A 16,658-nucleotide genomic window follows, 5' to 3' on the forward strand; every position below is an offset into this window, starting at 1 on the left:
CACTAGAGTGAGGTTTGGTACAGAGATAGAAGTAGATATTCACACAGCCTCAATGAGGCCGTTCAGCAGGCCAGCGGCAAAGTTCCAACACTCGTTGGCTATGATGATAGATGACTGTGTAATCAGAGGATATTGTGAGCAGACTCATTGATGCCATCAACCTCCATCGTACATCATCTCTAGAAAGATGCTTAGCGTGAGTAGGCGACTGTTGGTCTTCGTAGTTAGGCATCATGCCAGTGGGCGAGATATCCGCATGAAAGACGTCAGTGTGAAAGAGTACACAACAAGACCGTGTCCACTTGATCATTGGGCCATATCGTAAGCCTACCTATTGGTAGACGCTGCGTGCATAAGGCCCTTCTTCGCACTCGCGCGTCTGGACCTGGCGCGAACGCGTGAATCGTTGTCATCGGCCACACCACCTCCCTTTTTGGGAGTACAGTCGTCATCCTATAGCATCGCGCACGCTGGTGCTCGAATAGTCCGCGTACCACACGTCGAGGTCGTCGAGAGCTTCTGTTCATGCTAGCTCCTGGCCAACAAGCGAGTGCCTATTCGTCTGGAAGCCTATTCGTCACGTTCACCGATGACTCGTTTCACGGTTGGCAGGTGTGATGAAACGACGGCCACCAGTGAGGAGGATGGAAGCTACCCCGCTCGCAGATAGATCTGGACTCCTTCGCGGTGGATCTATAGCCATTTCGGTGAAGCAAGCAGCCAAAGAATTGAGTTTGCGAGCTAAGGAAGCTGACTTGAGGCAGTTGTGAGGGATGACAACGTTGTTGGCGAACAGGCGATCAGGCAGGTCGAGGGGGGTGTAGACAGGCACCCAGTCAGGCAGTGATATCGCGAAGAGAAGCGTGCAGATAACAACCAGAAGTTCGCAGACAGGTCAGTGACCATGTATATACGTGTGGTTTTAACGACTTGAGGGCTACGATAAATTCAGCATCGCGCATGAAAAGGAGAGCAGTTGACGTGGTTATTGACATGAGACTGAAGGAAGTGGGGTTGTGATGAGGAGAAGGGGGAAGGAGATGAGCATCTGCCCTCAACTCCTAATGGCTAAGGCCAAAACCTTTTTGATTGATGCCTTAAGGCCGTGACGGCCCATGGCATTGTCCGCCAAGCATCCGATGCTGATGGACGTATCTATAGATGATAAAATTCTAAGATAATTTCAACATAGACCGCTAAGTGACGACGAAGCTTGCGATAATCCAGTGCTTCTGTACGTCAAAGGTGAACCTGGAGTTGTGAGGTTGAAGCGACGCTCGACCACTTGAATTTACCCCACCATCCATTTCTGTGCGTGCGGCCACCACCACCACCACCACCACCACCATCTGGTTACCTTACTCGCATCTTCAGCCACTAATCGTTGCAATAGCTACTTCATCTCCAAGTACCCTTTCTCAGACTTATGTCTAGTCTCTACGGATGGCTTGACAGACATGAAATGCGGTGTGTTCTTCTCTTCTTAATCTCAGAACACCCGAGACTATGACAGTAAACCCGACGCTTTGACTTCATCTAAGTCGCTCTCTTCCCGCCATCCTCTATCGTAGATGACTAGTAGTCATCTACGACTTTACCAATCTTGGTCTGAACCGTTCCCATCGATTCATGTCACCGTTCCCATCGATTCATGTCACCGTGACCCGACTGGGAGCCGGTGTCACCGTGTCACGGCGCTACGATTGGACTCAGTTTAGTGACCGAGTCCGGAGTCGCTGAGGCTCGGCAATGTGGGCTTCGCTGCGGGCCACCCACAATCGAACCGCAAATTGCACACTGATCCTGCCACCCGGAGTGGAGCGCCATTTCTGTTGGGCGAGAACGGCCCATGAGAGAGTGAGAAGGAGGTGGTCTCTGAGTCTCTGAGAGCAGATTCCTCCCTTGGGTCCATTGGGAAACTGGCTGCCCAGATCTGCTAGTGCAGCTAGGCCAGAACCACCTGAAGAAGACGGCTCTAGCTGCTTCCTCGGAGGTATCCACTATCAGCTCCGACGTGCCCCTCCAAGTTCCCAGCCCGTCGGCAAGTGACGCCTTAAAAATACCTGTGATGTCCGCTCACCCTGAACAACAAAAACTTCACCAACCCTGATCACCATCGCGAAGCTACCCTGCTCGTTTGTGCGACGTTTGCTGTTTAAAAGACTCAAACCAGACTCCAAGCGCCGAGACTGCCAATTGTCTTTTCAATATCTGTCCGTGAGAGTGGCCAGAAAAAAGACTCGTAGCAGGCACTCCCATTGCTTCGTAGTCAAGTATGGCTCACATACACGAGGGGGCGCATGGCGCCGATGACAAACAACCCAACGAATACAGCACGCCAGCTGGATCGTCGACGATGGAGCCAAGGGGCGGGCCATCTCATCAGGAGCAGGAAGAATACGATATCGAAACGGTCGAGAGGGTCTACAGGTACGCATGCAAACCTTCAACCGCTGTCAGTTGCGTCCGACGATGAAGCTGACGACCATCTAGGAAACTCGACCTTCGAATCATTCCAGGTAACCATCCCATCTTGCTCACCATTGAGACCATGAAACTAACAGTTGATAGCATTCTGGACGCTCTACTTTCTCTGCTCGGCCATCAGGTCCAACATTGGTATCGCGCAGACTATGAATGCCGCCCAGGGCCATGACTTGATGTCCGTCCTTGGTTTGTCAGCCAAAGACACCTCGACCGCTCTGGCTCTTTTCTACGTGGCCTATGTCATCTTCGACTGCCCCTCCAACCTGGTGATGGCCAAGCTGAGCCCTCGCATCTGGATGGCTCGCATTGTCATTGCCACCGGTATCATTGGAACCTGCTTCGCCGCCGTGCAGAGCGCCTGGAGTGTCAAGTATGTTGAAGACAAATCGCAGTCCTTGTCAAGGCTAACCTTCCTATCAGGCTTCTGCGTTTCTTGCTCGGTGTTGTGATTGCAGGCATGTGGCCTGGAATGTCGTACTACCTCACCTTGTTCTACCCGCCTTCTCGAACGGGTAAGCGAATCGGCATGTACTTCACTGCTGCCCAGCTCTCTGCTGCTGTGGTTGGCCTTGTGTCTGCTGGCTTCCAACTCATGGATGGTTTGGGAGGCCTCGTTGGTTTCCGCTGGATGTTCCTCATCTACGGTCTGGTAGCTGTAGTTCTTGGCTTTTGCCTCCTTTGGTGGCTTCCCGATCGCCCTCTTCCTCCGGGACAGAAGCGCCAGCGCTCAAGCTGGTTGAAATGGCTCCCGGCAACCCCAGAAGCGCTTTCCGGCCAGGACGCTGTTGTTCACTACAATGACCTCCGACGGGTCTACCACCCTAGGCCCTGGACTATGAGGGATCTGCTACAGGTGCTGATCGATTGGCGCCTATGGCCTTTGACATTCATGTACTTTGGCGTCGTTGGTGTTGGAATCGGTACTCAACTTTATGGATCTGTCATCATCCGCTCCATTGTGCCTACGGCAACGAGCATCCAAGTCAGCTTGCTCTTTGCTCCAATCTGGATCGTAAGTACCTTGAATTTCCTTGTATGGACGGTAATTGACAAGGTGCAGATGGACTTGATTGCGATCCTTATCATGATGCCAATTTCAGACCGATTCCACAGCTACCGACCATTCATCTTCTCAGCTGCGGTCTGTCTTCAGATCGCCGGTCTGCTCGTCGTAACCTTTGCCCTCGACAACGGATGGGCTCGGTACGGCGGTCTTCTGATGGTCGGCTTTGGCCTCGGCCCCACCGTCCCCAACTGCATGACATGGACGAACGAGATCTTCCAGCGCCGCCACGGCGAGGTCGGTGTTGCAGCTGCGACTGCCCTGGTGTCCGGCCTTGGCAACCTTGGAAGCATTGTCACGACCTACGCTCTGTACACTGGATGGCCAGAGGATGCCGCCAAGGGTCGGTATCAGTACCGTCGCAGTAACTACGCAATGATCGGCATCCTTTGCGTGAGCATCGTTAGCAGCTTCGCCATGTTCTTCCTGCTCAAGGTCTTCGGCAACAAGCCGGTGAACAAGATTTCGAACCTCGACTCGTCTAGTGAGATTGAGGACGGCGCTGCAAGACGCGAGGCCCGGCAGCGAGGCTTTGGAAAGTTGTTTCCCCGTTCCAACCAAAACCAGGAGGCCTGAATGGGTCTCCATCTTGGGGCGTTGAGCCGACAACCACCCGGAACATACTCTGCTCCGGAAGCTTCAACAACCGCCTGTGGCTCCCATCCGACAACTTACACAACGCCCCGTCTGCGAGGCAGCTCAACCTGCTGTTATCTTCTTGTGCTAATTGCACGCATTTCGTTTTAATACATCTTTCACACTCGACCATTTACGATACAACGCCCATACGAAGTTTACATATGCTTTTCATCCGGGGGAAGGTCTTGGTTCACCGCGCTACAGGCGAAGAGCGGCGGAAAATGAGGCTGGATTCCTCGACGGCGACAGTGCTTTTACGCCATCGCTGGGAAATGGCGTACGGGACTAGAGACGACGACTGGCGACAATGCTACTGCGCTATCGCGATATGGTCCGTCTCATGGGACACCAAAAAAAAAAAAAAAAAAAAAAAAAAAGGAGGAGGAAGAGGAAGTTTGAGGGTTTGGAAACAAACGCAACAATTTTGTGGTGGAGGGAGTTTTTTCCGTTTACGTTTTTTTGCATTTTGATGATACCCCATACGTGTTTAGATACGTCGTCGTTCGAGATATTCGCCACTCGACCGCGAAAGTGCTGCTACGCCATCGCCGGGACTGCGTGTTGAACCGAGGTAGCGACGACGACAATGCTTCTGCGCTATCGCCAGTCCTACCTTGTGGGCGCGCTTGCGAATTCGAATTTGATTTACGATATATAGTGCTTGCTTTCCCTCAGATTCGAGCTTTCGGGCTCCGATGTTGCAGGATGGAGGGAATGTTGATGTCTGGCCTTTCGTTCATAGTACAGAATTGAGTCTCATTTCCCTCTCACCCGGTCCCCGAGGCCGTCGATGCAAGTAACCACTCACGGCTCGTTCCGTCAAATTCTCATACGGGTAGGCACGGGTAGGACAGGGAGTCCCACGAGGCTCGCACGCGGGTTGACAACGTGTGTAACCCACACGACCGAACATTACGAGTCACCGCATGGCGCGTGTCAACGTTTAGGATGTCGCAACAGGCGAGGATGGGACATGAATACGAGATTCACGTAGATTGAACCGTGGACGCTCAACAGAGGAACAGCTCTCAGGGAGGCACACTCGAAGGAGACAAAATAGACGAGTTTTCCGCCCGCCACAGCCTTGACCGCATGCCATACGCTCCCCGGATCACAGGTTTCCCGAACGATGATGGCGACGAACTGCATCTGCATCCTGCAATGATCGTTACGCAAGGCGAAGTTCGTCGCCTGCAACGAAGGTTCGAAAGACACTCGCACTCGTCACTTCTCGTCGGTCTGAACTTTTGAAGTCGGCAATCCGCATAATCGTGCCTATCAGAAACGCAGTTGTCAGCCTATACGTATGGAGAGCCGGGGAAAGGTGCTCTATCTCTATCTAGCAAGCCTCTTGGCCTTCGGGCTCCCCTTCTTATTCCCGCTTCGCGCTTCGCGCCGTTCTTGGCATTTTGCCTATATAGTGCTCACGCCGTGTCTGGTTACGCGATCGGATTGGGCGCTTTCCCCTGCCTCGTTCAACGTTGCGCTGGAAAAACTGTGAGTGAATGGGCTGGGCGGGCGAGAATTGTTCTCCTTTGATTTGGAACCCACACTCTCATCCTCTGAGCACCCAAAGTAGCATTGGAAGCTGATGCGAAGCTGACGATGGAATTTTCTCATTCGCTCGGCTTCAGCCCACGAAAACGAAGAGGCGTAAGCCCGGCCCGACGCGGCAGGGGTTTTGGTGTCTCTCCCTCTCTTTTCCCTGCAGATCCAACCCATGGGATGGGCAGTTTTGCCATACGACTGTTGGTTCTGCTAATCTCATGCCTGATACCCTCTGCTCTCTTTCCTCTTTAACTTGCGCCGACTGTCTTGGTGTTCGCTGCACGTCATTCTTGGGGGTGGTTCTTATGGGAAAGTGAAGGCCTTGGCGATGTTCGGGCGAATAAGAGGCACGAGGGAAACGGCCCCCACGGTAGCTCTCGTAAAGCCACCAACCAGGACCAAAGATCCGGAACTTTTTTTTCTAATTGCAAAGATGAGGATAGGCAAGGGATGAGAAGTGCGGCTCCCGCGCATGCGCGGTGCAGCCACATCTGCTCCAACGGTCTCTCATACTCTGCCACCCTTGCGTCGATGCCCTCGCATTGCGCAATGTAGGTCGTACCGAAGCAGCCAACAGTCCGGCGCGCCGGGAAGCCATGGTTCCTATTCATGTTGAGGAACATGTGCTCTCGTGAATGGCGGCGGCGGCGCGGGCCATAAGGCTGTGCCGCAGAGCCACTGGGACATTTTGGGCAAATCAACAACACGCAAGGCGCCTGTGGGTGTTGCCCGAGTCTTTCGTTCTGAGGAATCCAAGTATGTATATTAAGGCCCGTCCCGCGTTGTGGGCGGTGGAAGTGGTGCTCGCTGAGGGCAGCATGTCGTGTACCCGACGAAACAAGGTATCTCGCTGTTCACGATGGCGGGTGAAGTAGAAACATCTTCTCACGACAGGAGTCCACACGATGACGACCAAGATGGTGAACCAGGAGGAGGAGTGCGGGAGAAACGAAGGAGCGCCGATGACGACCAAGTGGAAGGGAGCATCACGACGGCAGACACCAAGACAGCACCGGACCGCACCAGGGCCCAGACCGTCATTCTGATGCTCGCGCTCTGTATGGCCGTCTTCCTCGCGGCCCTCGACGCCGTCATCATCACGACCGCCCTACCAACGATTGCCCGGGAGATTGGGTCCTCTGATTCGGGTTTCGCCTGGATCGGCGCGAGCTACCTCCTCGCCAACGCCGCCTCAGTCCCCTTCTGGGGCAAAGTCAGCGACATCTTCGGACGCAAACCGATCCTCGTCATCGCCAACGTCGTCTTCATGGTCGGCAGCCTCGTCTCAGCACTCGCAGGGACGCTGACGATGCTAGTCGCCGGGAGAGCGGTCCAAGGGCTCGGGGGCGGCGGGCTCATGGCGCTGGTCAACATCACCGTCGGCGACCTCTTCAGCCCGCGGGAGAGGGGCGCGTATTTCGGCGCCGTCGGTGCCGTATGGGGCCTCGCCAGCGGGATCGGACCGCTCATCGGCGGCGGGCTGACGGAGAACGTGTCGTGGCGGTGGTGCTTTTGGGTTAACTTGCCCATATCGGGCGCGTCGCTGCTCATACTCGTCTTCTTTTTGCGTATACATACGCCCAAGACGCCGCTTCTTAGGGGGTTGGCGGCCATTGACTGGCTCGGCACGCTCACATTCACCGGCGCGACGTTGATGCTCCTCCTCGGGCTGCAATTTGGCGGGCTTCGCGATCCCTGGGACTCACCCACCGTCATCTGCCTCATCGTCTTCGGCTGCGCGGCCTACGCTGTCTTCACCTTCGTGGAGCGCTTCGCAAAGTACCCGCTCATGCCAGCCTCGCTGTTCCGCGATGCGTCGGTCGTCTTCTGCTACGTGGCCAACTTCTGCCACGGGCTGGGCTTCGCGGCGATTGCATTCTTCTTACCGCTCTACTTCCAGGCGGTACTCGGTGCGAGCCCGATCGAGTCCGGCATATGGCTTCTCGCAACGGCGCTGCCGCTGGCGGTCTGCACTATTGGCGTCGGGGTGACGATCAAGAAGACGGGGCGATATGTTGAAATTGTACGGGTGTCGATGGCTCTTACGGCGATTGCGTTTGGGTTGTTTGTGACGTTGCCTGCTGGACGGGACTGGCCGCGGTTGATTCTCTTCCAGGTGCTTGCGGCGCTGGGGATCTCGCCTAATCTGCAGGCGTTGCTGATTGCGTTGCAGGCGCTGGTGAGGCAAGCGGATGTGGCGACGGGGACGGCGACGTTTGCGTTTGTGAGGCACATTGCGTTGGGTATTGGTGTTGTTGTCGGGCAGGTCATATTCCAGAGTGTTGTTGGACGGCATGAGGGCCGGTTGTTGGCGGCGGGGGTGCCGGCTGAGGTTGCTGCCAAGTTTGGGAGGGGAGGGACGATTGCGGCGGCGGCGCATGGGGTTATGGAGGGGTTGAGTGAGGGGCAGAGGGGGGTTGTGAGGCTTGCGGTGACGGATGGGTTGAGCAAGATTTGGATCTTCTTTTGTGTCATGTCTGGTGTTGGGTTTGTTGCTACGTTTTTTATAAGGCAGGTTGAGTTGAGTGAGATGCATACTGAGACGAGGACTGGGTTGGAGGAGGGAGGTGTGGTTGGAGGGGACAAGGGTGGAGGGAGGACGAGGGAACGGGATGAGCAGGTTTGATGGTATTGGGCTTGGAAAGGAGAGATTGTTGATACCATGATGCGAGAGCATTGTAAAAGTACGCTTCACAAATGCCAGGTTTACATATAGAACGTAGGGGGAAGATTATTTCCCAAGCAGTTCCCATGATCATTTCACGTCACGTTGTCTCGGCGTACATTACACCATGGAAGTTTCCAAGCAATGCTCTTCGAGAGGTTATCGACCTCAGAGAGGACAAACAATCTTGAACGAGGTGTATTCTTAAAACGCTAGAGAACGCCTTCTTCATGGCACCACCGAAGTCTCCTTTTCAACGTTGGTAGCATCTTATCGACCTAAGAGCTGATGAACACTATAAGATGAGGTGCGTTCTCACTCCACTGCGAAATGACACGATCAGTCTTGAGCTAAGTAAAGGTCGTTGAAACGGGATGAGAAGCGGACATTTTGACACACCTAAAGTACCTTAGGTTAAGATACCTCAAGTTTACCATAAGTTCACACAAGAACTCGGCTACTTTTGTTTGCACAGCTATGCCTTTTGTCGTTTATAGCTACTCGTCCAATTTATGCGATTTGTTCACGAATACGTCAATAATGAATACTCATGGTTGTTCATAGCTACTTGTCCCGTTCAAACGATTCGTTCACGAATACGTTAACGATGATCGCTCGTGCTCGACAGACGATGCCCAAATGGAAGAAGCCTTTTCCCCCGACAAGATTAGGCACCTCGCCACCACAGCACAGCCAAGTCCATGCCCGTAGGCGTCCGAAGCAGTCCCGCCCAGATGCCAGCTCAGCCCGTCAATAGACTTTCCTGCCCATTCAAGGTAAAGAGAAGATCACCTCGTTAAAAAAGATGCAATATATAGGTTTCCACGAGCAAGATTGCAGAGTGTGACTTTGGGGTCTTTTCAAGACCCTTGAAAACCTGAAGGGGACAAAAGTCGATCAGGTTAATCGGCACAGAACCAATCAGCTCCGTGAGATAGACCCCGCACTAGGCACTTACATCCGTCGCAGGCATCCACGCTTCAGTAGTCTTCGTCTCAATTCATGAGTCTACAAGGCAGACGTCAAGCCATTTTTCTGAGACCAAGTTGAGGATTGGAAGACACGTTTTTCTAACACTGCATTTCCCGAATCAAAGCAGCCTGGTGTGTTTTAGTTTGACGGGGACAAGTGCTTACTACACACCTCAAGTCTATTCACCTGAGGCCAATCCATACACCGCCCCATTGTTAGTCCCGTCGACTCGCCAACTTACGAGGCGAAGCCAAGCTTGCGCCTTGACGCTGTTTTGTTAGGCAGTCACATTTCTGTTCTTTTGTAAATACCTGCTGAAGTGTCTTCTAGAGAAAGGAGGTGGAGCCTGTGTCTTCTTTTGCTTCTTATGCTTCAAGTAGTTGGCCGAACCCACACACATCAAGCAACCATTGACATCAAACAGCGCTGATACCTTGACAGCAGATCACAACAGCAACCACGCATCAATACCCACCAACATCAACCACCACAACCAAACTTTCCAGAACCAGCTCAAAGGAGTACTAGCAAGGAAACCAAGTTCCCCCTATCAAGAAAAGAAATCCCACACAATGCCCATCTCAGACCTCATCCCCGCGGCCCTCAAGCCCAAACCCCCCAAACGCGCCCCCAAACCCCAGCAAACATCCTACACCTCCAACCAAGTCCCCATCCCCTCCGACTTCCTCTCCTGTCCCCTCCCGCCTTCCGCACCCGCCGTAACCCTCCAAAAACTAGACTGGTCCAAAACCGCCCTCCCCGAAAACGGGCCCCTCTACGCCGTCATCCTAGACAACGTCCTCACCCCCGCCGAATGCGCCCAACTCCTCCGCATGGCCGAGGCCTCCGCCACAGACCGCGGCCCGGACCCGGACAAGGACGAGCCGTGGCGGCCGGCCATGGTGAATATGGGCCCCGGGTGGGAGATTTTGGAGCCCGAGTACCGGAATAGCGACCGGATTATCTGGGACCAGCAGGAGGTTGTTGATCGGTTGTGGGGTCGGTGTAGGCTTGCGCCGGGGCTGGAGGCGCAGCTGGCTGGGATGGAAGGGGTGAGGAGGCCGGAGAGGGGGTTTGAGACGAGGTGGGTGTTTAAGAGGTTTAATAAGCGGATGAGGTTTTTGAAGTATCAAAAGGGGCAGTTTTTTAGACGTGAGTTATCGTCCCCTCCCCTGCTTTGGCATAGTATCGCGTTTGCTGACTTTGATGATGTAGCGCATTGCGACGGGCCTTATGGGGAAGAAGCCGAGGATGGAACTGTGTTCCGGACGCATTATACCGTCCATCTTTACCTCAATGGCTCTGTTGCTGAGGCGGGCAAGGATAGCGGTGCTGATTTGGTTGGTGGCGCGACGTCGTTTCTGTCGGGGGATGAGAAGAGGAAGGTTGATGTTGATCCCAAGGCGGGCCGGGTGCTCATCTTTCAGCACAGCCGGCTCTATCACTCTGGTGATGATGTTGTTAAGGGGACGAAGTATACGATGAGGACGGATATCTTGTATGAGATGATCAAGACGAAGATTGGAGGCGAGGAGGAGGGGAAGGAGAACGAGGGGATGACGACTTAAGGGTGATCATGTTCGAGGGGATTCGAGGGCAGCCACGCAGGGACTTTGAGCAGGAGTCGTCTCAAGCAGTGGTGTACAGTAATACTTATGGCGTTCTTTTTGTGCGCGAGTTGTTCCGGGGCGAGTGAGGTAGGTGTCGTTGATAGCACATTGCTTTGAGTTTCGTTCAGTGCGACGCATAGGTCTCTAGGTATCTGGTACGCAACCCTCCTCCCCTCTACGCAACATCAAAGTCCACTCTACATGAAGTGCTAGAGAGTTGTTACTCCCGCGAAAGCTTCAGAATGTAAATAGAAACGTGTATGTATGTATCGTGAAATAAATACAGACCTATAAATCACATACGCCGTTTTTCGAAGACGCAAAAAAGACGGACGGGGCTGCGTCCAAAGTCCGTCCAAAAGGAATGCCTCGTGGCGGAATCGAACCGCCGATCTTCTCATGCCACTAGTACTAGTGAGACGCTATACCACTTAGCCAACAAGGCTTGTTATTGGTTGAAAACTGCCTAGAAAATAGCGCACCATAGAGCGTGCAGGCCCACACCCAAGCCCCAGAGCTTGTGCTTCCCGCTTGTCAATAATGGGCTGTCCAGGCTCGTTGACTGTTTTCTTTCCCAAGTCTTGGGGCCGAGAGCCTTGATGCAGTCGAAATCGCAGATGTGAATGCAAATTATCCCAACCACACCTCGAAGCCAGAATATGGCAAGGTGGGTTGCCCTCTGGATAACAGGTTCGTCACAGAGTTACATTCACAGGGAATGGGTCCCAAAGTCCTCTCTCGTTCCAGTTATTGTCTCCGCGGGGAGCTTTCACAAAGGGTCTCTGGGGACGGAAGAGTGCTGCCGATTCGTAGTGGAGTGCGGAGGGGCGGTGCAGAGTCGATTTCGGTTGACCCAAATCGAAGATTTGACGTTGTCACAAGAGGCCCGTGTCGGGCTCTTCCTCAGTGGAATGCCACAGGTGACAGGACGTCCAAGACTCCAAGACTTTTTGAGCAGCGGGAGGGCGCATAGTAGCTCAGTCTTGGCGACTGGGAGATCTCGAGTTGATTGGGATAGGTAGACTGGTTCAGCCCTACTGGGCGTTCGTCGAAGCCGGTTCGGCTTGGCAAAGAGATGTTCCATGCTGATTGTCATTTTGTTAAGACCAGGTATCAAAGGCACAAGCCATTGCTGAAGACGATCAGCTTGATGAGGTGAGGTCAGTCAGCCAGGGGGAGGTAGCCAGCCAGCCAGCCCCTTTTCGCCTGCAAAAGCATCGCATGTTTAGCGTCAGCAGAGCCACGCTGTCGGTGCGCGCAGATGACGGCTTCGTTCCCCTCTGTGCTTGCCGCCGTCCGAGGTTCGCAGCATGCAGGGCAGCAAGGGAAACACATCTCAGATGGAATTTGAGCATTCTAGAAGTGTGCATGGACCGAAGCACGAGTCGTCAAGTTGCAACGAGCAAACTTTTCCCTTGAACATTGGTCAAGAGGCCCCGAACAGCTAGGAGGAAGGGGCCTGAAGGGCACATTGGATGGCCCCAGCGCCGTGTTCTGCAATCTCTTGCCAAGGGAATGCCCAGGCGCGTAGATCGCGGGAGGGCGGCCATTTGCCATTTGGACATGGGCGACACGAGGGGGGGGCGGTGCTGGGCAGCAAGGGAGCTAGCAGAGCCAAGGACCCGAGGAGAAAACGATCTGGGTGACGAAAAGCTTGTTCTTTGGATTGAATGCCTTGGCGGCTGGAGGGATGGATGTGTTTGTGGTCGTTTTGTGTTCCCGAGAAGGATTGGTTGTGACCATTCGTTAATTGGGAGATGGGAACTCGAGGGGCGACGCCGTTCTGTTGTAAGCGCTGCAGTGTGTGAGAGCCTGGGGAGAATTGAATAAAAGTAGGTAGCACAGTTTGTCTGGACCATGGATGGGACTGGACGGCAATGACGGAGACCGCAGCAACTCAAAAAAGGCACTCTATTTCCACCCGCCTATGACCTCCTCAGGACCAGGCGAGGCCCGCAATTCATCATTCAGGAAAAGGGGGGCCAAACAGGGAAGGCCGCGTACTCCACCCTTCAACTGTTACATCAATTGGTTGAAAGACAAATCATGTGACTATACTCGTGACCTCGAATCAGGGGTTTTCCCCCTTGGGCTTGTTGTCCTGCCATGGAGGGAAGTTGGCGGCGCGCCACTGCTCCCTCTCACAACGCCGTCCATTTTGCTGGAAGTACCGGTACTTGTCAAGCATCGTATGGATACGAGGAAGAGCCAAAAAAGAGTAGATACGGAGAACTCCTGTCCAAAATGTGCCATAATGCCTCAACAATACCCACTGACTTACACAGGGAGTAATCACCATGAACGATGAACACACTACGCGGCCAAGACAGATTGGATTAGGCCTTGACGCAGTGCGGCAGCGTTGCGCCGTAAGTGCTCTACCATACGGATGCCCCCAGTCTCTTGGCATTCGGGCCCTGTCCCTGGATCGCCAAGACCACGGGACAAGACGCTGAGAAACTTTGGAATTTGCTTGTTTTCCACGCTGGCGACTTGGCGCGCCTGGGCACTGCACGAAAAGCCGTCGCGGAAGCACAGGAACTGAGGCTACGAATCCTATGGTATCGCTGTCGGATGCATTGGCACACGAGTATCCGGACGAATATCCGTACGAGCATACAACACTTCATAGACGTCACATTGCCGGCGCAGCCACCAGCCAACGCTCGACGATCGGTGGACGAGGAAAGGCGTTGGTCATTGTTTTCCAATCCGCATTCCTGCGACAGCGAGAACCTGAGTTGGCGCTGCCGATTTATTCCCGCTGCCCTACCTTACGATGCCGCTTTCTCCTTCCTACTAACTCCCCAGGCATGTAGAATAATGTAAATGTACCGTAACTTGACGCGACCCTTGCCCACCATCACATACTACATAACTGCCCGTCCTCCATGTCCCCGGTACAGCCACCATCCCGGCATCCTCTTTCCATTTCTCGCACTTGCACCCGCCCGGCGTCCCAGCTACCTGACTTTTAGTACCTAGTCACTCACCTTACCTTAGGTGGTAGTGTACACCACACCACACCCCTTCGCTGTCACTCCTTCTTTCCCGGCCCTCCCTCCTCGTCTTCCCTCTCCCTCAACGTCCCTGTTCATCTCCTTTCCTTTCTCCTCCAACCCTAGTTTTGCCTGTTCTCAGAAACCCACACCGACGACATCCAGCAGCGATATCCGACGGCTGGTACTTCCACGACTCTTCGCCCATTGTTCTCGTTCGACTTACTTCGAAATACTCGCATGACACGATCCTAGTCCGATCGCGCCGCACTGAGGGAATTGACTTTCATTCTCAATCTCCCGTCACTTTTCTCCCGTCTTAACCAGTCACTCGCTTCAAATCAACGCAAACGTCGCTCGACGATAATCACCATGAAATTCTCTACCGTCGCCCGCGCTGCGACAGCGCTCCTCGTCTCGAGTGGTTTCGCCAGCGCCGCATACTCCATCGCTTCCGACGGTACATTCATCCCTCAACTCGAGCCTTCGACAGGCCTCGGTCTACCGTCGTACTAACGCCGTGCCCAGATGACATCAAAGCCACCACAAAAGGTCTCGCCTACGACCTCATGAGCTTCTACGATGGCAACTTGACTGGCCATACGCCCGGTATCCTGCCTGGTCCTCCGCCAGCGGGTGATTACTACTGGTGGGAAGCTGGTGCCATGTGGGGAACTATGATCGATTACTGGCACTTGACTGGCGATTCTACCTACAACGACGTTGTCATGCAGGCCATGCTGCACCAGGTCGGACCTGACCGCGATTACATGCCTCCTAACTACACCGCATCGCTGGGTAACGACGATCAAGGATTCTGGGGCATGTCTGCCATGACTGCCGCCGAAGACGGCTTCCCTAACCCGCCTGAGGATGAGGCCCAATGGTTGGCCCTCGCCCAAGCCGTCTTCAACACCATGGCCAGTCCCGACAGACACGACAACACTTGCGGGGGTGGTCTCCGTTGGCAGATTCCTCTCTCCAACAACGGATACAACTACAAGAACAGTAATACTGACACTCACGCCCGCCTTCGAACGTAGCGCTGACTGAATATAGGTATTGCAAACGGCTGCTTCTTCAACATTGGTGCCAGACTGGCCCGGTACACCAAGAATGAGACATACGCCAACTGGGCCGAGAAGACTTGGGACTGGATGACATCCGTCGGTTTCATCGATGCCGATTACAACATTTACGATGGTGGCCACGTCGAACAGAACTGTACCGATATCAACAAGGCTCAGTTCTCATACAACAACGGCGTCTTTATCCTTGGTGCTGCCATGATGTACAATTACGTAAGTGGCTTCTACTTGGTAAACCTAGATGAGCTTGATATTAACATGTACCCAGACGGACGGCGCCGAGGCGTGGAAGACACGATTGGATGGCCTTATCGAGGGAACTTTGAAAAATTTCTTCCCTAACAACATTGCATTCGAGATTGCTTGCGAGGAGCACAACACCTGCACAACCGACATGCTGAGTTTCAAGGGCTACGTCGCTCGATGGATGTCGGTCACAACACAGATTGCACCATACACTGCCGACAAAATTCTCCCGGTTCTCAAAACGTCTGCGGATGCGGCCATCAAGCAGTGCACAGGGCAGGACAACCAACGGACGTGCGGCTTCAAATGGAGCTCTGGCGTGTACGACGGCACCAAGGGAGCTGGTCAGCAGATGAACGTGCTCGGCGCCATATCATCTCTGCTCATTGGCAATGTCAAGGCACCAGCAACAAACACCACTGGTGGTATCTCTAAGGGAGACCCCAACGCCGGCAGTCACTCGGACAATCTGCTCGGCAAAGAAACGCCAGTCACAACGGCAGATAAGGCCGGCGCTGGCATCCTGACCTTCTTGGTTCTAGGATGTGCGGCCGGCACATTTGGCTGGATGAGTTTCGGAGCGTAAATGGGTTGACGAGCGCAACATAACGACTTGAATTTTCTGCGTCATTTTCTTGACATGTAGCAGCACCACGGTCCTGCTGGCGAGTCATGCTCGCAATAGGGATATACCGGCGTCGTGGCCAGGGACGGCCTAGGATTGTATTTACTTGGCGTTGACTATTGTACATTGGCTCCAAAATGAGCATTGGGCAATGCGGTTGTTGGATTTGGTTCCATTCTTCACACTCCCCTGCGGTAGTAATGGGCACTGGATAGCTCACGATAGTGAGGGGTCACTATAGTTTATAATGTAGCTATACTACGACACACATAGGTTCCTGGAATAGACACTTTGCCAAAACGATGATGATGGAAAATCGCGCGCGCAGTGCCTATTTCTTCTTGCCCAGAGCAGGCCAGCCATATCGGGCACAGGCTGAAACTGACCGCATAGAAGTCCACCAACGCCATGACGCCATCTCATCCGACGTTGAGGCCCTTGCTGGGCTCAGATGCGGGACCTGTCATCTGCACTCGCAAACTCTGGGTGCTGCTTCACACGGTTAAGCATATCGGACGGCTTTCCTCCCCTCGGACCGGACGTTACAGTCTACGTCATCTCGAAAGCTGTCGTCCTGTCCTGCAGCGGCAGCCGTTTCAGCAAAAGTAGCCATGGCATAACGGTCGCCTAGACGTTCGAGAAGGTTTTGGGGACAATGCCAAGTCCCCTCGGTCGTTCTGGCCGACGTTTCTCCGGTTGGTCATTCTCTACGGGCT

General features: G+C 53.9%; 5 protein-coding genes and 1 non-coding gene across 6 annotated transcripts; 5 read left to right on the forward strand and 1 right to left on the reverse strand.

Annotated features, from left to right (window-relative positions):
* Positions 1–2,275: 2,275 nt before the first annotated feature.
* BDP81DRAFT_463042 (major facilitator superfamily transporter) lies at positions 2,276–4,126 on the forward strand (the record flags this gene model as incomplete). Its single annotated transcript, XM_060593967.1, has 5 exons — positions 2,276–2,430; positions 2,494–2,519; positions 2,572–2,857; positions 2,908–3,499; positions 3,548–4,126. 5 exons carry the CDS (start codon positions 2,276–2,278, stop codon positions 4,124–4,126), a joined length of 1,638 nt encoding a protein of 545 aa, XP_060442521.1.
* Positions 4,127–6,749: 2,623 nt separating this feature from the next.
* BDP81DRAFT_292953 (major facilitator superfamily domain-containing protein) lies at positions 6,750–8,297 on the forward strand (the record flags this gene model as incomplete). The annotated part of the gene is made up of 1 exon (XM_060583080.1): positions 6,750–8,297. A coding segment is annotated over one exon (1,548 nt), but the record flags the coding sequence as incomplete, so codon positions are not given.
* Positions 8,298–8,847: 550 nt separating this feature from the next.
* BDP81DRAFT_433361 (uncharacterized protein) lies at positions 8,848–9,266 on the forward strand. The gene has a single exon (XM_060590853.1). It carries the CDS (start codon positions 8,953–8,955, stop codon positions 9,157–9,159), a length of 207 nt encoding a protein of 68 aa, XP_060442523.1. The 5' UTR covers positions 8,848–8,952; the 3' UTR covers positions 9,160–9,266.
* A 350-nt stretch (positions 9,267–9,616) lies between these two features.
* BDP81DRAFT_63170 (uncharacterized protein) lies at positions 9,617–11,068 on the forward strand. Its single transcript, XM_060596082.1, has 4 exons — positions 9,617–9,650; positions 9,705–9,750; positions 9,819–10,526; positions 10,590–11,068. The coding sequence occupies exons 3-4, from the start codon at positions 9,947–9,949 to the stop codon at positions 10,940–10,942; spliced, it is 933 nt and encodes a 310-aa protein (XP_060442524.1). The 5' UTR covers positions 9,617–9,650; positions 9,705–9,750; positions 9,819–9,946; the 3' UTR covers positions 10,943–11,068.
* Positions 11,069–11,349: 281 nt separating this feature from the next.
* On the reverse strand, positions 11,350–11,429 carry BDP81DRAFT_t243. Its single transcript has one exon. It is a non-coding gene; the product is annotated as a tRNA-Thr (tRNA).
* Positions 11,430–14,355: 2,926 nt separating this feature from the next.
* BDP81DRAFT_325632 (family 76 glycosyl hydrolase) lies at positions 14,356–15,903 on the forward strand (the record flags this gene model as incomplete). The annotated part of the gene is made up of 4 exons (XM_060584994.1): positions 14,356–14,443; positions 14,512–14,991; positions 15,043–15,284; positions 15,340–15,903. The coding sequence occupies 4 exons, from the start codon at positions 14,356–14,358 to the stop codon at positions 15,901–15,903; spliced, it is 1,374 nt and encodes a 457-aa protein (XP_060442525.1).
* Between the last annotated feature and the right edge of the window lie 755 nt (positions 15,904–16,658).

This window comes from Colletotrichum phormii, assembly GCF_030913505.1.
Source record: "Colletotrichum phormii strain CBS 102054 chromosome Unknown BDP81scaffold_16, whole genome shotgun sequence".
Lineage (NCBI taxonomy): Eukaryota > Fungi > Ascomycota > Sordariomycetes > Glomerellales > Glomerellaceae > Colletotrichum > Colletotrichum phormii.

Bases quoted from the DNA above. Each gene is read 5' to 3' on its own strand.
- BDP81DRAFT_433361 (XM_060590853.1), top strand. From the start codon at position 8,953: ATGGTTGTTCATAGCTACTTGTCCCGTTCAAACGATTCGTTCACGAAT.
- BDP81DRAFT_63170 (XM_060596082.1), top strand. From the start codon at position 9,947: ATGCCCATCTCAGACCTCATCCCCGCGGCCCTCAAGCCCAAACCCCCC. The intron at 10,527-10,589 runs GTGAGTTATCGT...TTGATGATGTAG, and splicing joins AAAGGGGCAGTTTTTTAGAC to CGCATTGCGACGGGCCTTAT.